The 24,216-nt window shown below is 42.7% G+C and overlaps 1 protein-coding gene across 8 annotated transcripts in view; it reads right to left on the minus strand.

Moving 5' to 3' along the window:
* TCF12 (transcription factor 12) overlaps positions 1–24,216 on the minus strand; it is a 762,188-nt gene that overhangs the window by 629,816 nt on the left and 108,156 nt on the right. For 6 of the 8 annotated variants that reach the window (XM_030189004.1, XM_030188999.1, XM_030188982.1 and 3 more), the window contains exon 4: positions 22,693–22,755. The exons of the other annotated variants lie outside the window; for them this stretch is intronic. In XM_030189004.1, the coding sequence (XP_030044864.1) occupies positions 22,693–22,755 (63 nt within the window). The remainder of the gene's footprint in view (positions 1–22,692; positions 22,756–24,216) is intronic. 8 annotated transcript variants of the gene reach the window in all.

The raw sequence follows: 24,216 nt of genomic DNA on the forward strand, positions 1-24,216 counted from the left end.
TGAGCCAAGCGTCGAAGTCAGTAAGGAATGAAGAGAGGGACTTATCAGGGGGGCGGTAGATGACTGCAACTCTGAGTGGTGTCGGGTAGAATAGCCGGATGGCATGAGTTTCGAAGGATGAGAAGCAGTGAGACTGTGGCAGGGGGAGGGGTTGGAAACTACAGGAGGGTGAGAGAAGAAACCCAACGCCTCAACCGCATGCATCTGGGCGGGGAGTGTGGGAGAAGAGATAACCTCCATGGCATAGGGCTGCGATTGAGGCAGTGTCGTTAGGGGTTATCCAAGTTTCAGTTAAAGCGAGCAGTTGAAGGGAACGGGAGATGAATAAATCGTGGGTGAAGGAGAGTTTGTTGCATACTGAGTGGGCATTCCATAGGTCACACGAGAAGGGGAGGGAAGCGGGGGAGAGAAGAGGAATAGAGATGAGATTGGAGGCATTCTGGGATCGGTTACGTGGATATGGAGAGGAGAGGTGGGGGGGACCTGGATTGGGATTGATGTCACTTGCGGAAAGTAGGAGAAGGAGTAAGAGAGTGCGGAGGAGGGTGGGGGAGGAGGGTCGACGAAGATGATGAAGACGGGATGTGTTAAGGAGGAATGGGGATGGGTTAATGGTGGGGAGGAAGTGTAGAAGGTTGAGAGCTAGGAATGATGAGGGGGGCAGGAGAGCTGGGGAGGTCGTGGGGGTGGGGGGAGGTAGGGTGGGGGAGTAGTGAGCAGGACGGGAGGGGACCAGGGTGGGCAATGAGTTCCTGAGGTAGACAGTGGAAGGGGAGGGGGGAAGATGTTAGGAAGGGACAGGGCAATGAAGAGAATGTGTATAGGGGCCATATATAGGGCTAAGGTGGATGTGGATAGATGTGAAGTGGCTGAGGTGATAGGAGTAGAGGAGGAAGGCAGGAAAGCTAGGACTGGGACAGCAGTCCTATATATACAACTTGAGGTAATAACTTGAGGATTTAAACAGTAGCATTAAAGCAGTGCAATCAATAATAAATTAGATTACAGTGAGATGCAGGTAAGCCTAAATGCTAAATGCAGTTCAATCAACAATTGGAGTAAATTATAGTGAGATGCAGCTAAGCCTAAATGCTGGCAATATTGCAGATTGTAAAGCGGCAATTAATAATGCAAATAAGATGAGGATTTGCAGTGAGGTGCAGTTTAAGCCTCAGAGTCTACAATATTGCAGAGTTTAAATAGCAATTAGGTAGTAGAATTTCAACATGATACAGAACAGTAGGATTTTAGGTAGCGACTACAGTCAATGAAACATATAAAATTAAAGGAGATCAAACAGTCTAATGTAAGTTCCAGAGTGCTACAGCGCAGCAGTAAAGGGTAAAGCCTTGGTGGAAGGAGGCAGTAATATAAGCAGGTAGAGTGAGATCAAAACGTTGCGGGTAGAGTGAGATCAAGCGTTGCAGGGGAGACTGGTAACAGCAAGAATTAATACCAGGCAGTTTCGGGTTGCAGGGCATTCGTCGGTGGAGATTCCGTGGTGCTAGGCACGTTTCAGTCAGTGTTCCCTCCGATAAAGAGGAGATAGTTCACCTCCTTGACTGTGAGTGGACCAGTTCGCGGAAGGGGAGACTCCACGCAGGCAACGGTGCGATCAGTCTGCTCCTTTTAGAGGAGGTGTTCCACCTCTCAGGACACAGGACACAGATGGGGCAACGGGCAACAGGCAGGCCTCCACGTGGCTTACTGTTTCAATGGCGTCTCGATCACCGCTTCTTTCGGAGGAGGTATTCCACCTCCCGTGAGTGGTGAGTGGATGTCGGTCGTCAATCTCGTGGAGTAAAAGCCCGATAGAGGAGATATTCCACCTCCTGGCGAGCGGTGAGCCCAGCACAGGGTGTGCGATCTCGGATGGGCGGCGGGGCGGCGGGTCTCGGCGTAGATCTCCGGTTCTCGTTAGCAGAACACGAACGTCGATTGTTTGCTCGATAATCACCTCGTTCGGTAATCCTCATTGGAAGCGGTTCGTTTCGCGATAATCCACCTCGTTCGGTAGTACTCTAAGGGAGCAGGCAGGTCATTTCGCGAACAGAAGGGCAGCAGGGCGGCGGGGAAGGGTCTCCACGTGGAACTCTGGTATCAGCTGGTATCAGCTAGTAAAGTCGATCGTGGGTTGGGACCGTCAAGAGGAGGTAGTTCGGTTCGCGGGCAGTCCGGTTCGCGACCTCAGGTGGGGCGAATCAGGCGATTCCGGGTGAGAAGAAGGGCAGTTCAGGAGGGTTGTTCAGAGCTCCCGACACTGAGACCGTTCACGGCGCCATCTTATCTTGTCAGAGAAGGGAGGGCATAGAGAAGAAAGGAAGATGGAGGAGAGAGATAAAAAGAATAGGAAAAAAAGAGGGATGATGAGAGAGGAGGGACTGAAGGAAGGGAAGGGATGCTGGACACTACAAGGTAGGGAGGCAAGGCTCAAATATAAACAAAGATGCAATTTTTTATGGCTTTTTTCAGCCAAAAAAAACACACAGTAATTTTGGGTAGGACTCCTTTTTATAGTTCATTAAGGTAAAACTAATTGTGTTGAATATAGAGGGATGGCGTTTGGGGTAGAAAGTTGTTTCGTCCCAATGACAAGCACTTGTGTGACTGACTCAATCTCGCTTATCAATGGAAAAATACTGCTTGAAGGAAGCTTTTACAAAAACTTTTGAGAAAGTTCAAGGGAGCTGTTACTATAAAGCAGTATACTCTGTAGTACTATACCTTGACACTACTCTCCACCCATACAATGTTCTGATTTATAGTAAGAAGGAAAGTTTTTTACAGGTCAAGTAAACTAATAAAAAAAGGCATATGAACACCGTAATTCTATATATGGTGCTCAAAATTGTGTGCCCGAATATGGGCGCGGACCCAATTAGTGTGCACAATTTAATTGATAAATGAGCCAATTAGTACATAAAACGGGGCAAGGGCCATTCCTGGAATTTGAGCACAGTTTTACTGAATAAGAGAGATCACTAGGTTTTACTTGGTGTAAATCCTCGTGCCCAAAATTGGGTGCAGATCCCAATGCCAAATGCTATTCTATAAACTGCACCCAACTCTTGAGTGCCATTTATAGAATAGCATTTAGTGATACTTTTTTTTTTTTAATCAGCACTGATTTACAGAAGTCAGATATACAGAATTCAGTCCTTAAAGGACTTAACAGCAGATTAAGTATCCCTACATCCTTACCCATTTTTAATAACTAACAGCAGTAGGGGGGCTATCCAGTCTTGTACCAAGTGCCACATGTATGATTATCTCGCACCCCGAGGGAATACTGTGAGCAGACGAAGACTCTGTGGGTAAGTGAATATTGCTTTTCTGGGAAATTCAGTGACTTAACACAATCTCTCTTCTCTCCTAAGCTTTTATTGCCAAATCTAGGTTTTAAATTTCCTTTAAAAAAAAACCTCCATGTATTTGCTTATTTCAAGTGCTTTTAAGTTGTTCTATTTCTTATAGCATATTTCCAGGTAAGTCTCTACATGGCTACTATATTTTTATAGAGTTGTCCAAGCCTGTTTTGAACCTCACTATGTTAGTCACCTTGACCACATCCTCCAGCAACAGATTCCACAGCTTAACTGGGAACTGCATGATAAAAAAAAATGCTTTCCATAATTTGTTCTCAATCTGCTGACTGTTAGTTTCATGGCGTATTCTCTTGTTTTAGCAACCAATTAATATTAAACTGCTCCACCCCACTCATGATCTCATTAACTTTTATAATATCCCCTCCCAATCATCTCTTTGAAATTGAAAATGAAAAGCCATAACTTGTTTAGCTTTCCTTGGTAAGGGAGAAGTTTCACTCCCTTCATCATTTTCATTGCCTTTCTCTAAACCATTTCTAGTACCAATATAACTGATTCGAGCTAGGGCAACCAGAACTGTACACAATTCTGAAGCTGCGGTTGCACAGCAGACTGATAGAGACAATGATATTTGGCTTTGTTCTCTATTCGTTTCTGAATAATCCCTAACTTTCTATTTGCCTTTTGGTAAGGACAGTACATTGGGCTGAAATTCTCAGCTTTATTACCTGCAATGACTCCAAGATCATTTTCTTGGCTGGTGACTCCTAATATGGAACCCACAATTGTGCACCTATGGTTCCTATGTATCACTTAACCACATTAACAGTCATCAACCATTTAGATGTGCAGTTTTATAGCCTTACAAGCTCCTTCTGCAATTCCTCACAACTCTGCTATTTCAAATTTTTTGAATAATCCCTTTTCCAGATCATTTATTAATATATTAAACAGCACAAATTCCAAAACAGACCCTTGGGATACTTTACTGCTGATGTTTTCCCAGATGGAAAACTGATCATTTAGTCGTACTTCGTTTCTTGACTTTTTAATCAGCTACCAAAACACAAGACGTTGCCTCCTGTCCCGTAGCTTTTTAATTTCCTGAGGACTGTCAGGAGCGTTAAGTTATATGGTCATTTTCACTTTGCAAAATCAGAAAAGTCTATGTAGTAAAAAGCATAGTCATACTATTTACCTGAGCAGACAGTACATTTGCAACATTTTACTCCATAGGCTCACTCTGCAGTGAGCTATAGTCACTTCCAGTTGAAGCTAGTGCTTTTGTCTAGAACAGGCCAAATCTGTTTGCACTGAAATTGAAAAATCTGGTAGAAGGTATCCAAAGCAATCAGCAGAAAATAAAATATGTCGTCTACCATTAAAGATGGTCTGCCTGTCTGTGTTTAGTTCACCGTTTCTCTCTCACTGGGTTTTACCTTGCAGCTTTTTGCAGGTAAACTCTTTCCTGTTACCCCCTTTGTCATCTGCTGCATTAGTGGCTCTGTTGGAAGCTAGAATGTCTAAAACCGTTCAGTGTCTCTCTTGTTTCAATATGTAATCAGTATCCAAGAAAGCATTATTGTTTTAAAGTTCTTTTTAATAACGTTCGTCCTACTAAGTCACTCCCACCATTAAGCAGGGTCCAACCTCCCTATCTCTCCCCTCTACCTCCAGACCCCCTTCCACTCCCTGGGACTTACCCAGAGATGATACCTAGTGATCTAGTGGGATGGAGTAGAAGAAGTCCCTCTTTATTCCTGCCCCATCAGCTCCAGGTTCAAAATGGCAGCACTGACCCCCCCCCCCCCCCCCCCCCCCCCCAGTGATAGTCTCACATTATTACCACTGAGTCCGCCTCCTATATAAGGGCAAATCTGGAGAGTAAATGCAACAACCCAAAAGCAGGCCAGATAGAAAAGTCCAGATACGAAAGTTAAAATTAGGAGTGGAGGAGTGGCCTAGTGGTTAGGGTGGTGGACTTTGGTCCTGAGGAAGTGAGTTCAATTCCCACTTCAGGCACAGGCAGCTCCTTGTGACTCTGGGCAAGTCACTTAACCCTCCATTGCCCCATGTAAGCCGCATTGAGCCTGCCATGAGTGGGAAAGCGTGGGGTACAAATGTAACAAAAATAAAAAATAGCAATAAAGCCAAGGAAGAACTGTTAAACATAAGCAAAAGTACAGTATACCATTTTTATTTCTTACTTCAGCATCAAGACTAAAAAGTGAAAGCTTTCCACACCACCAAAAATACAGGTCAGTGGTTCCCCAAATCCTTAAGGGCTGCAAACATGCCCATGCTCTCAGAGAAACCGAGGTATAATCAACAGACCAGTCCTTCTTAGGCCAAATGAATGCAAATCTCTATGCGTCCAGCATGGAATCCTGATTATTAGGACTATCAGAGGCATGGCTCTGGAGTTGGTACACCAAACCTTAGACTCAGATTCCTCTATTTTTCAATTGTCCAACTCCGACTCCTACTGATATTAGGCTTTAATTTTTTTTCTGGCTCTAAAGTACTGGAAAATATAACTTATATTTACAAGTATTTTAGACCCAGGACAAAAATACATTTACTACTACTAAGCATTTTTATAGAGCTACAAAGCATACGCAGCGCTGCACAAACATAGAAGAAAGACAGTCCCTGCTCAAAGAGCTTACAATCTAATAGACAAAAAATAAAGCAAGCAAATCAATTGTGTAGAGGAAAGAGGAGAGGAGGGTAGGTGGAGGCGAGTGGTTACAAGTGGTTACAAGTCAAAAGCAATGTTAAAAAGGTGGGCTTTCAATCTAGATTTAAAGATGGTCAAGGATGGGGCAAGACGTAGGGGCTCAGGAAGTCTATTCCAGGCGTAGGGTGCAGCAAGACAGAAGGCACGAAGTCTGGAGTTGGCAGTAGTGGAGAAGGGAACAGATAAGAAGGATTTATCCATGGAACGGAGGAGTGCATGGGAAGGGATGTAGGGAAGGACGAGTGTGGAGAGATAATGGGGAGCAGCAGAGTGAGTACATTTATAGGTCAGTAGAAGAAGTTTGAACAGGATGCGAAAACGGATAGGGAGCCAGTGAAGCGACCTGAGGAGAGGGATAGTATGAGTATGAGTATTTAAGTATGAAATGATAAACTTACCATATATTATAATGTTGTAAGTTTTTATTTTGAAGCTGGAGTAACATTTTTACCAACTGGCTCCACCCAAAAATGCTTCTTTCTTTCTTTTACTTTTTTATAATACTTCTTAACAGCCGTTTTCCTACAACTAGGGTTAATTACGGTGTAAAATAAAGGAAGAAAAAGTCATCAAAGTATGCAAATATACTAGTAACAATCTAACACATCGTGACAAGTAATTCTGTTAATAAAATGACTAGATCCTAACAAAAAGGTATGTTTTCAGGATTTTGCAAAATTTCAAATAGTTCTGTTCCATCTGAATAACTAACAGAAGAGAATACCATTCAGTAAAAATGGTAACAGAAAAAATGGTATTAATTATCCTCAAAACGTGCATTTTCCTAAAGGAGGAGGAGTTGATCCCGTAGTCGTGAACAGTGTCCAAACAGTGCTTTAGAAAACATATTAATAGATGAGAAGTAAAGCCATAAATAATCTGGAACAAAATGCCTTGAACAATAAACATTCAGCCATTGGAAGCCAGTGTAACTTTGTCATAAATTCAGAAACACTAGTAAACTTACTAAAAACTCAGCCCAATTTAGCCCTAAACAGAAACATTACAATAGCCGAAATTGGGTGGTGGAGCCGGTGGGGAGAAAAGGGGTTGGTGGTGGGGAGGCGAAGATAGTGGTGGCCAGACTTATACGGTCTGTGCCAGATCCGGTGGTGGGAGGCGGGACTGGTGGTTGGGAGGCGGGGAATAGTGCTGGCCAGACTTATACGGTCTGTGCCCTGAAAAAGACAGGTACAAATCAAGGTAAGGTATACACATGAGTTTATCTTGTTGGGCAGACTGGATGGACCGTGCGGGTCTTTTTCTGCCGTCATCTACTATGTTACTATCCAGCTTATAATCAAAAGTGATCGCCGGCCATCTTCCGACACAAATCGGGAGATGGCCGGCGATTTCTTAAAAGCGGCGAAATCGGTATAATCGAAAGCGGCATTTTTGACAGCATCGCCGCTTTCCCGTCGCTTCGCCGGCAAAAGTTCAAGGGGGCGTGTCAGTAGATTAGTGAAGGCGGGATATGGGTATGGCTACCAGATGGCCGGCTTATGCTGATAATGGAAAAAAAAAAGCGGCGTTAAGCAGTATTTCGCCGGCTTTACTTGGTCCTTTTATTTTCACGACCAAGCCTCAAAAAGGTGCCCCAACTGACCAGATGACCACTGGAGGGAATGGGGGATGACCTCCCCATACTCCCCCAGTGGTGACCAATCCCCTTCCAAACTAAAAAAATAAAACTAAAAACCTTTTTTGCCAGCCTGTATGCCAGCCTCAAATGCCATACCCACCTCCATGACAGCAGAATGTGTTGTATCCTCCGACAGCCTTTTCCTGGTTGTGATGTGGCTCTCGGATGAGTGTGACACCCTTTCTGTTAGGTGCCCTGCAGAGTCACATTAGCAATGCATTGTGGTGGGTGTAGGGTACTGGGCTCTACTCCCATGGTGCTTTTCCCCCCTGCTAACTGGGTCAGAGTGTGCCCTGTTTTGTTTCCTACTACTACTACTATTTAGCATTTCTATAGCGCTACAAGGCATACGCAGCGCTGCACAAACATAGAAGAAAGACAGTCCCTGCTCAAAGAGCTTACAATCTAATAGACAAAAAATAAATAAAGTAAGCAAATCAAATCAATTAATGTGACCGGGAAGGAAGAGAGGAGGGTAGGTGGAGGCGAGTGGTTACGAGTCAAAAGCAATGTTAAAGAGGTGGGCTTTCAGTCTAGATTTAAAGGTGGCCAAGGATGGGGCAAGACGTAGGGGCTCAGGAAGTTTATTCCAGGCGTAGGGTGCAGCGAGACAGAAGGCGCGAAGTCTGGAGTTGGCAGTAGTGGAGAAGGGAACAGATAAGAAGGATTTATCCATGGAGCGGAGTGCACGGGAAGGGGTGTAGGGAAGGACGAGTGTGGAGAGATACTGGGGAGCAGCAGAGTGAATACATTTATAGGTTAGTAGAAGAAGTTTGAACAGGATGCGAAAACGGATAGGGAGCCAGTGAAGGGTCTTGAGGAGAGGGGTAGTATGAGTAAAGCGACCCTGGCGGAAGACGAGACGGGCAGCAGAGTTTTGAACCGACTGGAGAGGGGAGAGGTGACTAAGTGGGAGGCCAGCAAGAAGCAGATTGCAGTAGTCTAAACGAGAGGTGACAAGGGTGTGGATGAGGGTTTTGGTAGAGTGCTCGGAAAGAAAGGGGCGGATTTTACGGATGTTGTAAAGAAAGAAACGACAGGTCTTGGCGGTCTGCTGGATATGAGCAGAGAAGGAGAGAGAAGAGTCAAAGATGACCCCAAGGTTTCGAGCTGAGGAGACAGGGAGAATGAGAGAGCCATCAACAGAAATAGAAAACGGGGGGAGCGGGGAGGTGGGTTTGGGGGGGAAAATGAGAAGCTCGGTTTTGGTCATATTTAATTTCAGGTGGCGTTGAGACATCCAGGCAGCAATGTCAGACAAGCACGCTGAAACTTTGGTTTGGATGCAAGGTGAGATATCAGGGGTAGAAAGGTAGATTTGGGAGTCATCAGCATAGAGATGGTAGGAAAAGCCATGGGATGAGATTAATGAACCAAGGGAAGAAGTGTAGATAGAAAAGAGGAGGGGACCAAGAACAGAACCCTGAGGTACGCCGACAGGCAGAGGGATAGAGGTAGAAGAGGATCCACCAGAGTGAACACTAAAGGTGCGGAGGGAGAGGTAGGAAGAGAACCAGGAAAGGAGAGAGTCCTGGAATCCAAGTGAGGACAGGGTATCGAGAAGTATGCTGTGATCGACAGTGTCAAAAGCATGTTGTAGTCCATGCGGTAGTGGCCATTTTTGTAAGCCAGTTTTAGTTCCCTTTCCTGTGTTACCCACGTTTGAGAACGTAGTTCTTACCTTGAATGGTGCTGAAAGAGGACATTGTACACCATTGTGCCAGCTCTGACCTACTGCTAATCTTAGTACCAGGGGACTCTTTGCCAGTGGGGCACAACCTCTGATCTGCAGTTAACTGTGAGTAAACGTGCTTATTTCAAGAAAGGACTTTTTCAGAGAGATTAGTCTTCAGGTGTGAACTGGTGTGCCAAAGTTATACAGCAACAATAAGTCCTAGAGGCTGTATGCAGGTCCCTGGAACAATTTTAGTGGGTGCAGTACATTTGTGGGTAGTGGGTTTGGGGGGCTCAGCTCCCAAAGTAAGGGAGCTATGCACGTGGGAGCTTTTCTGAAGTCCACCGCAGTGACCCCTAGGGTGGCTGGTTGGTGTCCTGGCATGTCAGGGGGGCCAGTGCACTAAAAATGCTGGCTCCTCCCATGGCCAAATGCCTTGAATTTGGCCGGGGTTTGAGATGGCCGACATAACTTTCCATTATCGCTGAAAAACAAACCCGGCCATCTCAAACCCGGCGAACTCCACGGCATTTGGCCGGGCTAAACCATATTATTGAAAAAAAAAGATGGCCGGCCATCTTTTTCGATAATACGGTTCCGGCCAGCTGTAGCGCCGCCGCCAACATAGATCGCCGGCGATCTATTTGGCCGGCGACATTCGATTATGCCCCTCCACGTTACTATGTTAGTCCATATGAGACAATATCACTATTAGAACTAGAAGTGAAAATGCCTGGGACTCCATAGCCCTAAATCAGAGGGCTCCAAAGGATCAGATGTAGGAGCCAATAAACATTGTTTTGCTATTAGAAAACACCATATCGATAATACGTGCAAAGCCCAGAAGCAAAGTTATCTCAGGGAAGGAAAAGTTCATAAAAGCAAGGGTACTTGGCCATAAATACTGTGCACATTATGTCATTATTATTATTAAGTACAATAAAAACAATAAATAGCACATCGGTGTAACAGAAAGATGATCCTAGAACACAGCCAACAGAAATGCATTCTACAGCTTGAGAAATAATAAATGACCATGCAGGTGGCAACAAGGAAAAGCAACTAGGTAAACAGCACTGGAGTAGACCTGAAAGATAGATTTACAATAGTGAGTGAAGAGCCTTCAAAATGTGAAATAGAGGCCCCTCTGTGCTACAGCTGTCCAACTGCTTTTACAGCTGTTCAGATACAATACAGTACACTAGAGTGTCCTATGATACGGCTGTTCATGCAATGCAGAGAAAAGCTCACACAAATGCATGCATGTAAAGAACTCAAGCTGTCATGTAGCAAGTCACTTTTCCTCCAGTCTGGCTCTTTACTGGCCAGGAAGCTCCTATCTGTGCAAGACAATAAAAACATCAAATAGCTTGCTACCCACCAACAAAGTGGTTCTTTGGTCAGGTGGGTTATGCCGTTCTTAAACTGTGTGGTAAGCAAGACTGCTCCTTGCTGTTGCGGGACATTTACAAAATGTACTGTGCATCAATTTGGAAAAGTCATATATGGAAGTGTATAAACCATGTAGTGTATATACCGTATTTCTTATATTCTAAGACACACTTTTTTGCCAGTTTTAATGTCCATGGAATGTAGGTGCGGCTCACATTCAATGGCGTCTTAAAATCAAGATCCAAAATTTGGACTCTCACAGCCTAATTCCTCATTCTCTCACATTGCCCACTGGGGGCGCTGGTGACCTGTTCACCCCCAACTGGTACCATGAACTGAGCATGTGCGAGGAGTATAGGCATGGGCTGCTGAGAAAGAGGCCACTGACCTCCTCACTGAGGAAGCACCGGGACTCAACCACTAGAAAACCACACACCCCGGGACATTCTCTCCAGCAACAGTAAAATTACCAGTATTAACAGGGTGAGGGGGGAATATAGAGAAAAAGCACTGCTCACCCCTGGTCCCCCTAAAGGTGAATCCTGGCTATGTCCCTGCCTACAGGGATTGTGTTTTCCTGGAGTACCAGTGACTGCTAGTAAACATCACCAGTGATCAAACAAGCTGTGAAGTATACATGTTGCAGAACATTTTAAGAATACCGGTAGTAACAGATATAAAAGCAGTCTTGCTCTACTTCATATGGTAATGCTGTACTTTGAGCTTTGAACTGCGAACATTTGCTAAAACCCACAAAGACTCTTAAAATGTCTGTAAGAAGAGTGCACTATGACGCTGTTACTGTCACTCCCAATGACATGAGTGGTTGACCAAGAAGTGAGCCCTTGGGCCACAGAGCTCTAACCCTTGAAGAAATCTGAAAAGGCAGTCACAATCCAGGTGGCAGGAAACCTGGATCTCTGGAGAAGAACTGTGGACTAGAGTAGAGCTGCAGACTGGAGCGCTGGGATTGAACTACAGGGACCAGGAACGCTGGACCAAGGCTGCAGGAACCAGGAACAAGGCTTCAGGAACAAGGTTGAGGGCAAGTCATTGCGGAAGTGTCAGCCGAGGATGGAGAGCCCTTAGAAATACTCCCCCTGGTCCAGACGTGGAAGCCACATCCTAGTGAAGCTCTCCCCTTGCAGCTACAAAGCCGCATCTTCAGCGCGAACTCATGCCTTAGGGCCCCTCTCCCAATAGCCCAAAGTGATCCCAGAGTAATGGGAACAGAGAATGCTGTGGGACCGCAAGGCCCTCCACAGCCGATAATCTGGGTGTCTGGTCATGGCTGCACCAATAAAAAGAAAGGTAGTTTTATATTCTGAACAGAATAGTAATAGGGTTGCCGAGAAAAAATGCAATATTAGTGAAGCAAATATTTGCCGATGACGAAAACATCAAAATTTTATGTTTGAATGTAAAGCTACAGGAAAGTGCCTTACAAGTCCAAAAAAAAGGACACATCCCAAAATTGATAAAGTAGTTTTAGAATTTGTAACTGATGCACGATCCAAAGGTCTACCAGTCACACACCAAATGATTCATATTAAGGCAATAGAAGCTACAAATCCACTTGGAATAAACAATTTTAAAACTTCAAGAGATTGGTGTGATCGATTTAAACCTTCAAGAGGTTGGTACGTAGGGAAGGATTTGCATTAAGGCAACGAACGTTAATCTGCCAAAAAAACTTCCTGCAGATTTCAAAAGAAAGGCTAACAAGTTTTCAGTTACATTATTCAATATGCTGAATAATTATAATGTTAATCCAAGAGGTTCTAAAAAAAGTCAAAATAAAAACTACAGGTTAAAAAAAAGCAGCACATCACTGTTACCTTATGTATAACTGCTGATGGCCGAAAGCATCCTCCTTATTTGATTCTTAACAAGAAAACCATTCAAAAACATGAAACTTTCCCGACAGATGTATTTATAAATGCACAAAAAAATGCTTGGACGATGGCCAAAATGATGGAAGATTGGGTGAATGTTATCTTGAGTAAGTGGCCAGGGGCTCTTCAGAAACCAAATAACATGCTTATTGTTGATGCATTCAGAGGACACCTGTCTGAAAGAACAAAGAACAGCCTGAAACAAAACAATTGTGATTTGGTAGTTATTCCAAGTGGTATGACAAGCCAGCTCAGCCACTTGATGTTTCAGTGAATAACCCATTTAAAGATTTTTAAGAGAGAAAAACATGAGACCTGGTTATTTTCTGGCAACCTTCCTCCAACGTCTTCCGGGAACATCAAGAGAGCACCTTCTTCAAAAGTCACAGAGTGGGCGGGCGTCAGCTGCATGAAAAAAAGTCCAGAAAATATAGCGCAGCTCTCATTTATGAAGTGTCGAATAACAAACGCACTTGATGGTACCGAAAATGATCTCTGACATGGGAAGACACCATCAGTGACTGTGATTCTAAATGTGATGAGTCATCAAGCTCTGACAGCAATGACTCAACTTGTGAAGAAGTGGCTGGTACTAATGATAGTGATTAGAAAGATATACAGTACCATATACAGTGGGGGAAATAAGTATTTGATCCCTTGCTGATTTTGTAAGTTTGCCCACTGACAAAGACATGAGCAGCCCATAATTGAAGGGTAGGTTATTGGTAACAGTGAGAGATAGCACATCACAAATTAAATCCAGAAAATCACATTGTGGAAAGTATATGAATTTATTTGCATTCTGCAGAGGGAAATAAGTATTTAATCCCTCTGGCAAACAAGACCTAATACTTGGTGGCAAAACCCTTGTTGGCAAGCACAGCGGTCAGACGTCTTCTGTAGTTGATGATGAGGTTTGCACACATGTCAGGAGGAATTTTGGTCCACTCCTCTTTGCAGATCATCTCTAAATCATTAAGAGTTCTGGGCTGTCGCTTGGCAACTCGCAGCTTCAGCTCCCTCCATAAGTTTTCAATGGGATTAAGGTCTGGTGACTGGCTAGGCCACTCCATGACCCTAATGTGCTTCTTCCTGAGCCACTCCTTTGTTGCCTTGGCTGTATGTTTTGGGTCATTGTCGTGCTGGAAGACCCAGCCACGACCCATTTTTAAGGCCCTGGCGGAGGGAAGGAGGTTGTCACTCAGAATTGTACGGTACATGGCCCCATCCATTCTCCCATTGATGCGGTGAAGTAGTCCTGTGCCCTTAGCAGAGAAACACCCCCAAAACATAACATTTCCACCTCCATGCTTGACAGTGGGGACGGTGTTCTTTGGGTCATAGGCAGCATTTCTCTTCCTCCAAACACGGCGAGTTGAGTTCATGCCAAAGAGCTCAATTTTTGTCTCATCTGACCACAGCACCTTCTCCCAATCACTCTCGGCATCATCCAGGTGTTCACTGGCAAACTTCAGACGGGCCGTCACATGTGCCTTCCGAAGCAGGGGGACCTTGCGGGCACTGCAGGATTGCAATCCGTTATGTCGTAATGTGTTACCAATGGTTTTCGTGGTGACAGTGGTCCCAGCTGCCTTGAGATCATTGACAAGTTCCCCCCTTGTAGTTGTAGGCTGATTTCTAACCTTCCTCATGATCAAGGATACCCCACGAGGTGAGATTTTGCATGGAGCCCCAGATCTTTGTCGATTGACAGTCATTTTGTACTTCTTCCATTTTCTTACTATGGCACCAACAGTTGTCTCCTTCTCGCCCAGCGTCTTACTGATGGTTTTGTAGCCCATTCCAGCCTTGTGCAGGTGTATGATCTTGTCCCTGACATCCTTAGACAGCTCCTTGCTCTTGGCCATTTTGTAGAGGTTAGAGTCTGACTGATTCACTGAGTCTGTGGACAGGTGTCTTTCATACAGGTGACCATTGCCGACAGCTGTCTGTCATGCAGGTAACGAGTTGATTTGGAGCATCTACCTGGTCTGTAGGGGCCAGATCTCTTACTGGTTGGTGGGGGATCAAATACTTATTTCCCTCTGCAGAATGCAAATAAATTCATATACTTTCCACAATGTGATTTTCCGGATTTAATTTGTGATGTGCTATCTCTCACTGTTACCAATAACCTACCCTTCAATTATGGGCTGCTCATGTCTTTGTCAGTGGGCAAACTTACAAAATCAGCAAGGGATCAAATACTTATTTCCCCCACTGTATGAAACCATAACTGAATACTGGTACCGTAATTTTGTTTTTCAAAGGTTTGTGCTTTTCCTTCTGCGTATGTTTATTTACCATATACTGGTAATTTTGTTTTTCAAAAGTTATATGGGTCCATAGTTAACTGATAAGTTTACTTATCATAGTACTGTTCATGTTACCATAAATGTCAAAAAAGGATGTGTTTATCATAGTGGTAATTGAAAATACTGTACATGTGTTTGTTCTTTTCATTCTGCATATATTTACCATATACCGGTAATTTTGTTTTTCAAAAATGTTGCCAGTATATGGTATAGTAGTTAAGTTTATTCACCATAGTACTGTAATGTTCATGTTACCGTGTCAAAAATGGACATGTTTCTCATATCAGTAATTGAAAATCAATGTATTTGTGCTTTTCCTTTTGCATATATTTGTTTACAGTATTTACACATTTACCACACTTTTCACTTTTGCAAAAAGAGGGTGCATCTTAGAATTAAGGAAATGCAGTATCTTATTTGTTTGGTCAATATGGATCGATTAATCAGGTCTTCTGTGTGGGTGTTATCACCTGTGTAACTTGTCATCCTGGGCTGTCTTTTAAGACTACTAAAATCATTAAAAAGCATTGGCATGTTACAAGTGCATGAATGCAACCCAGTGCACCTGAATGTAACTCACCTTGAGCTACTACTGAAAAAGGTGTGAGCAAAATCCAAATAAATAAATTCTAAGATATGTAACTCCAAATCATGTATTCCTACATGATCTATTTTATAAGCTGCTCTCTCTCCCCAAAATGCATGGCCATCCACTTTACACACCCTGGCGCACTTTGCCCTTTATCATTGCTTCTTGACAACATCTTGATTCTTTACCATGACACAATTCGTTTACTGGGTATTCAGTTCAATTCTCACCTACCTTTGCATCTCAAATTAGCACTCTTAGCACCTCTTACCAAACCGCACTAGCGATTCCCGTGCAGCAGTGCCAACAAAGCCCATTCAAAGATGGTCTTTGTCGGCATTGCCACACCAGGAATCGCTAGTGCGGTTTGGTAAAAGAGGCCACTATATGTTCATCCTTTGTTGCTATGCACTGCATGCATGCTGTCAAGCCTTTACTTACTCCCAACTCTATTTGTATCCTACTACTACTAGCACTAGTCATTACTGAAATTAATTATTCTAACACTCCTTATACTGGTCTTCCGCAAAAATCTATTAAGAAAATTCAACTAATACAATCTAAAGCTCTGAAGCTTCTTCAGAACTCTCAGTTTGACCACACCTGTGCTTTCTTCACACTGGTTATCACTCTTTACAGGCTCAAGTACAAAATCTTACTGAGCTGCTTTCCATCAGCACCAGATTCACTCTTTTCTTACCACTCCCTACACTCCAAATTGTTCCCTCTGTCTTAGGCTTCCCTTCTGACCTTTCCACCAGCATCTCAAATCTGGTTTCATACCACCTGTATCACAGTTTTTAGCTACCTTGGTCCTCAATTATGGAATTCCTTCCCAAATTGCATCCATACTAAACTATCGGTTAAGAAATTCAAAACCCATCTCAAAACCTGGTCATTTCAACTATTCTTTGGATGATCCAATATTCCTCCTTGGGTAGCCAGCTCAAACCTCTTTAGTTCCCTCTACTGTTCCCCATTCTCTTTCTTCTGTCTTTCATTTAGGTTCCTTTCATGTCCTTTTAATTACTGTATTTCTTTTCAAGCTTTATATATTGTACTTGGTTGTAAACCTCCTAGTGGCACACCATGTATTTAGGTGGTATATCAAGCACCCTCTAACAAGTAGCCTGGTTCCACCATAGTTAAGATGGAGCCCATCCAGTCAGAAAAGGCTTCCCTTCCCTAAAACGTTGCCATCATCTCATCCTCACATTGAGAGATGGAACCAGGAGTATTTTTGAGAATGCTCTGCTGGAGGTTCTGGATTTAAAATTTCAACTTAAAATCCTAGATTTGGTTTTCAGAACCTCCATCCTTCACCTTCCTATGTCACCGGTACTCCCATGTACCATGACAGCCACCTCCTCCCCAGCATCGTCTAAAATCATATCTAGGTGAAGTGTGAGGACTGCTACTTCACACCTGTCAAGTAAGAAAACCTCACATCCACCAGCAATCCAGCTGTCTACTATGTCTAATGAATCAGTGATTATGGGAAATAGGGATGAACATTTGTTACTACATATTCAGTTTGGTAGCATGCCTTTAAAAAGTCAGCGACACTTATCCAAACAGAGCACCTGCTATCTAAGTAAGTGTTGCTGACTAAATCTATACAGTGATTTTCAGTGGCACTACCTGGATACTACTATTGAAAATCATTATTGACCACCTTGACACGATGGTCACGAAAGTAGTGTATGGATGAAGCATGAGTGGAGCAAGTAGTTATTTAGTTAACGATCTGACTATCATTGCTAACAGGATAACTGCCCATATAAAAAGTCAGGACAGCAATTTTCAGCTATCCAGAGAGAGGTTTGAATATTGCTGCTGTCTGAATAGCACTGTCACTCCCTGCTCTATCCAGATAGTCAGCACCTATTACAATCTGGAAAACCAGCACTGAGGGATCAATACTCAGTCAATGGCGGTAAGTGTTCTGCTGACCGTCACTGGCATAATTCCCAGATATTCAATACCTGGCTACGTCCAGGCTTCGGCATCGAATATCCAGTTTATGCCGAGCCCACTAAGGCATAGCGAGTTAAGTCGACATTCATAACTTAAGCGGTTATATCTCATAAAATAAGCACATTTATGCGGTTACCCTAGCCGTTTAAGTGCTAAATATTGGCACTTAACCGGCCAACTGCTGGCCCCGGAATGTCCCCCCAAATAGCTGGTTTTCACTTAGGGGCCCTTTTACTAAGCCATGTAGGTGCCTACGCATGCCCAACATGCATCAATTTTGAGTTAACACCCAGCTACCGCGTGGCCCTTGTGGTAATTTGATTTTTGACATACGTCTGCTACACACACCGGAAAATATTTTTATTTTCTTGCGCACGGGCGGTAATTGGGCTGCAATCGGCATTTTACAAGCATACACCATTACCGTCCAGTTACCTTGTAAGACCTTACCGCTAGGTCAATGGTTGGCGGTAAGGTCTCAGACCCAAAGTGGATGCACGGCAATTTTCATTTTGACGCATGTCCGTTTTCAGCAAAAATTTTAAAAATGCATTTTTTACAGGTGTGCTGAAAAATTATTCTGCGCACACCCCAAAACACGCATCTACACTACTGCAGGCCATTTTTCAGCACGCCTTTGTAAAAGGGCCCCTAAGGTGCTAACTACTAGTTTTCAGGAGTGATAATCAGTTAAGTGCCACTGAAAATTAGCAGATAGACCCAAACACACACGTTGTTTCTGGCCAATAAAATCATTTTGAATATCAACCAGAGAATATCTAGATTTTTTTTTTTTTATTGCTGTGGCCAGCAAGTAAAACACAAACCGCAGCAAGTGAATATTGGCCCGATGTTATTTCAGTGTGACATCAAATTGGCCCGATAATGCATGAAGAATTTAAGGTACAGAAAGCTACAAAGTAACATGTTTAAAATTTTTCATTAAAAATAATGTGTGATACAAACTGATTAGAGCATCTGAAAATCAAGAAAAAGACTAAACAAATCAAAAATGAGCCTAAAGATTTTGCCCTCTGTACATTCCTAATGGGACAGAAGTACAGAAAGGCTGAAATAATTATGTGAATTTTTTAGGATATATTTTGACGTATTCACCAGATGCAGTGGGGGGGGGGGGGGGCACTTAAATTATGTATCTATTAACTAGTTTAAAATGTAAAAATAACAAAACCAATATTTACAAGTGAAAGAAAGGAAGAAAAGTCATGATCTGAATTTCTAGGAACATACCTACAAATATATCCTTCCAAGCTAAGAGCTGATCAACAGATTGGGGGGTAGGAGGGTAAGGAAGGAAGGTAACCTGTACCTGGGGCTTCTAAACTAGAGGTCTTACCCTAACTGTCACCAGTGCTTTCCCATTAGTCTGCCCTGTATGGTCCAGGCCCAATTTGAAACAGAACTTTTCCCCCACTGTACAAAACAGAAATCTGCCATTGGTTTTGCATATTTTCAAAGCACTTAGCCTTCCAAAGTTCCATAGGTTTCTATGGAACTTTGGAAGGCCAAGAGCTTTGAAAATATGCCTCTATGGTGCCTCAAGACAACATTAAAAAGCATTTGCAGGAAAACAAAATATTCCAACATCTAACATCTGAATACCTTCAGGTTAAATCAACATATAAAATTTAATAAGTCATCTCTTTTGTATATCTGTAGGAAAATTATGTCCTCTTTCATACCACAATTAGCTCTGCCATCTCCCAAAGCACATACTCATTCTCTCTGTATCCCAAAGGCACTTACTAAATATTCACAATTCAGGGCACAGTTTCAAATTTAGTCACATTATCACCGCCTTATTTCCTGTTTAAGTCAGAGTATGTTTTGTCAAAAAGTATTTCATTACTGAATGTTTTTAGACGACTGGTTACCATATCCATAGTTATTAGATCATGGCCACGGGCAAGACACTGGTCCACATATCCAGCTGTCAAAGCTAATTTAATCCATTAACTAAAGGAGAGCTACAGACAAAGCTGCCTTCCATTTATACATCATAAAATGCTTCATAACAGCAGGCTGCATTAAAGCAAATAGAAAAAGAAGTTGGGGTCTTCTAGTTCCTGATTTCAGTCTACTGCATACCTTTATATGAGCACTTTTGGTTTAGAAACTAACATCTACAAAACTGGCAGTGTTCACAATACCAGAGAGATAATTTAATTTTATAACAAGCATGAATTTTCAAAGTAGATTTCCTCCTATGCTGCATTTAGTAGTTTGAGGTACAAAATGTTTTCCTTGGGGAAACAGCCTGCTCAGCTCTGGTTCTCAAGGTGCGTTTTCAGAATACTGCATTCTTAAAGTATATGATTAATTTTTAAGTTCAATGCTTTTAATCGTGTTGTTTTTGTACCTTGTCAGAATTTATTATGTATGTATTATTGTAAGCTGCCTAGATTTGTTGATAGGCGAAATATGAGAAATTTTTAAATAAAGATTTAGACAGAGCAAATCTGAAAATACTTGATCAACACAAACTCCTAACTGTATGTATCCTTGGAGAACAGAAGATGAGAGGCAATTTAGTCAGCCCCAAGGGGATAGAAACTGTGCCCCTGCTACAAAATGATCCCTGGTGGCTCCCAGAGAAACACATCCTCTCCCAGACCAAATCACACCTTGTGGCTTCACAGTCACACTTCAGCAAACTAACAGTGTTCAAGAGACAGAGTAATAAAGGCACAGTTACATTTTAAATGACCCAAAAGTCCAAAAATATCTCAAGAGAAGCTTCAGCAATAATTTATGCCATGGAGCTTTTCACTAGCCCTTTCCATAAGACCTAAGCCAATTTAAAACTGCCCTGGGTGGGGTGATAGAAGTCTCCCTCCATTGTTGTGGCCAGCTGGAGGGTTTCTCTGACCCGTTCATGGGCACTCATGCAGCACCTTGCTGGTGATGGTTCCGGGAATCCCTATTCTTGCTCTCCTCAGAACTTCTCTGCCTTATGACCAGCTGCTCATCCTACTAAGGCACCTCTGTTGTGGCCACAATTTATTTCTTTATTTATTCATTCATTCATCTCAGAGACTTGCTATTTCGCATATGGTTCAAACACCTACATGTGAACCAGACAGGTCGCAGCACCTTCCAGGCCTGGTGCTCTGGGTTGTAAGTCAGTTTTCCTGCACCACACAACAGTCCTATCCATAAGATACATGCCATAAAGATTTCCATAGTCTACTGGGGCAAAGCAGAAGAACAGCCATGAAAAGGACTGAGAGAGAAATAGGCTTCATTTTAAATTACTTGGCAGTCAAGTTGCATGTTGTGGTTTGAAAGATAAACACACAGTAAAGTTGAAAGGAACATTTCATATTTACCACAACATATACTCTCCTTTTTTTAGCATGTAGGGGATGAGACCAGGCCTGTTTCTTTTTTTTTTTAATTCTAGTAGTGTGCATTGATTTTTAACACTAGCACTTCTGCCACGGGTTTATTATTTATTTTATTATTAGGATTTATTTACCGCCTTTTAGAAGGAATTCACTCAAGGTGGTGTACAGTAAGAATAGATCAAACATGAGCAATAGGCAATTAGAGCAGTAAAAATATTAGAACAATACAAAGTATGGCATGGTATGCTACTTGCAATGACAACACAATATGTACTACAAACATTATAATTGGTAGTGAAGGGTAAAGCAAAGTTGTAACATATAGATGAGTAAGAAAGTAGGAAGAATTAGAAAATAAGGTGATTGATTTGAAGAAAGTTGCACGTGAGGTCAGAGAGATGGTTAAATATTATTGTTTAAGATGGAATCACCACCAGTGCTGCTTTCTTTCTACAAGGCCCAGCACTCTCTCACTGCTGCCTGTTCTAGCTAGTCCAATAAAAACTATTCCAGTCAGACCATTTAAGTAGTCGAACTGCTTCCCTCTTTGGCACCCTGGCACTTCCAGGTCTGTTGCCAAATTCAGTAGTTCCCTCCTAGAACAGCCAACTGAAACTGCCTGAAGTAATCTCTCTCTCTCGATCCCCTCTCCAAGACACTACCTCTACTGCCAGGTTTGGGTGCTGCCAAAAGAACTGTGGCATCCAAAAGATTCAGATCGGGGAAAGGCTATAAAATATTTCAAAACATTAAGGTGGAGATAGTTTGCTCTCAATTAGACATCACTTTGATCAGGCCATTTCTCCAAAAGTCAGATAGCATGACGTAAGGAACCTACTGAGGACAGTCACTGTGATGCCTATGATTACTTTAAATGAACTACAGAAGTCTCTGGTTGAAACTAAGGAAAATGCTGACTGCTCAACAATCAAGATAACATGCACTATATCGGAAGGTAACAAAAAAATAAAAAAAAGGAGGGGTAGTAATATCATGCACTAAATAAAAAGGGAATTTATTTTTAAGGAAATGCTTCAATAAATTAAATTCCCTTTTTATTTGGCATATCGTCTTACAAAAAGACACATACAAAAAAAGAAGGGAAGTAACACTTGGCCTTTCTTATTTTTGAACAATGGAGTTGGATAACATACAATCCACAGCAGTATGGTAGCACTCAATTTATTGAGACAGCCCGACATGGCCAAGTTTCAGCTTATGCCTGCATCAGGGGGCATATACTGATGTCTAAAATACAAATACATAAATATCTCATTAAAATATTACCATACTGCACCATCAAAACCATACTAAAAACCTAAAATAATCAAATAAATATGGACAAACATATACATATGGTTCGCTACCTAAATATGTGCCCATGCAGATAACTAATTAATCTCATAAAGGGTATGCATGTTATGTTTAAATCATTTTTATTAATATAAAATATCAAACAAGCTGTACAAACAGCAAGGTAAGCAACCAAAGCAATAAAACAAACATCCCACCCCACTCTACCACCCACCCTCCCCACTCTGCAGAACAAGAGACACCAAATAGAGTGATGATTGTGTAAGCTTATTGATTTAGAATGCAGTTGTGAGCAGCTGGCTGAACGTGGCCCCAAATTGTTCCCAAGTACACTGAAATTTTAACCCCTTGGCAGACGAGAAGTCTTGCACAGTCTACCGTTCCATTGCCAGTAATCATCTGTGTCCACGAAAGGGACAAAGTAGGCGAAGCAGCATCCAGAAAACACAACAAAATTACCTTTTTTCCCCATGAGCATCATTCTACGCAAGAAATCTTGCAGTCCAGGTGGTATCAGGGCAGCTAAAGAAGTAAAAAAAAAAAAAAAAAAGTGGGGTCAAAGGTAGGGTACGTATCCAATAAGACATAACATGTTGAGTCATCTGCAACCAAAACTGTTGAATAACACGACAGTCCCAAAACATATAGATGAGGATAGCAGCAGAGGTGTGGCATTTAGGACAGGCCCCTGAAGGACAAAGCAAAGCCCAGAATGCCCAAAAAGATGAAATATATAGTCACAGCACAAATTTATACTGGAGTTCCCAAAGAGGAACAGTAACAATGAACCACTGCACAAAGCAGAGCAGCTTGTATCTGCTCCGCTGTTAACATGGTTGGCAAGTCGGCAAGTCCACAAGGCCACAACATGGGCACAGTCCAGATCTTAACAACTTCACTCAATTTCTCCCAGCCAAGACCTCGAGCATAGTTGCAAAGCTGAAGGTATGCAAAATGGTCCATGGGCAGGAGAGAGTAAACCTGCTGGAGCTAACACAAAGGGGTGCAATTTGCCATCATCAGTTAAGAACTGGTATAAATAGAGACATCCAATTGAGCACTAACGGAAGAAAACTGGAGAATCAGATCCTGGAGAAAAGTCTGGATTATGAAAAAAAAAAATAAAGTACAGAGTCGCATCACTGAGAAATAATGGCGTTTGAAGAGCCAGCACCAAGCCATCTGGGGAGTAGAGAAGAGGGTTGCCTACTATGAACTGGGAAGAACATTGGGGCACAGTATGCAGCAGCCAGCTGAAATGCTCACAGCCCAAAAAGTCTGTTTCAAGGGATGTAGCCGAAAAAATATTAATACCCCAAAACCAGTCATTAATCGCATAGTGCATGCCACAGATAAATAAGTACATTTAAAAATCTATCCCCCCTCCCCCATGTGCCTGAGGCTTCTGAGTAATTGAAACAGGAAGTCTGGTGCACCGACCCTGCCAAAGAAATCCTTGTAGAGCTCTATACAACAAACGCTCATCCCTAACCTTGAGATAGAGCGGCAGCCTCTGAAAAGCACAGAGTCAACGAGGTAACAAAATCATGTTAAACAAATGAACTCTCCCCAAAAGGTGAGGGGGTAGGCATGATAGAATTGCAAAAGGTGAAATGTTTCTTGCATATAGGTGAGACAGCTCAGAAGGGTTAATTACCCCCAAATATTTAAGATGGCCGTCTACCCAGCTGAGGGGAAAATCCCCTTGCCAGCCAGAGCAAATGTCAGTGGTCAGAGGGAGTGCCTGACATTTGTAATTATTAAGCTGAAAACCTGCCAGCACCCCATATTGTTCAATATGATGAAGCATTGCAGGCAAGGAACACTGGGGGTCTGTCAAGGTCAATAACAGATCATCAGCATATGCCAAGACCTTGACTGATCCCGTAACTCAACACCCTGCACATCCACCGCAGTACAGAGCACACATAACAAAGGTTCTAAGAAAAGCAAAAAAAGAAGTGGGGACAGCCCTGGCATGTG

Source organism: Microcaecilia unicolor, chromosome 1, assembly GCF_901765095.1.
Source record: "Microcaecilia unicolor chromosome 1, aMicUni1.1, whole genome shotgun sequence".
In the NCBI taxonomy this organism is placed as follows: Eukaryota; Metazoa; Chordata; class Amphibia; order Gymnophiona; family Siphonopidae; genus Microcaecilia; species Microcaecilia unicolor.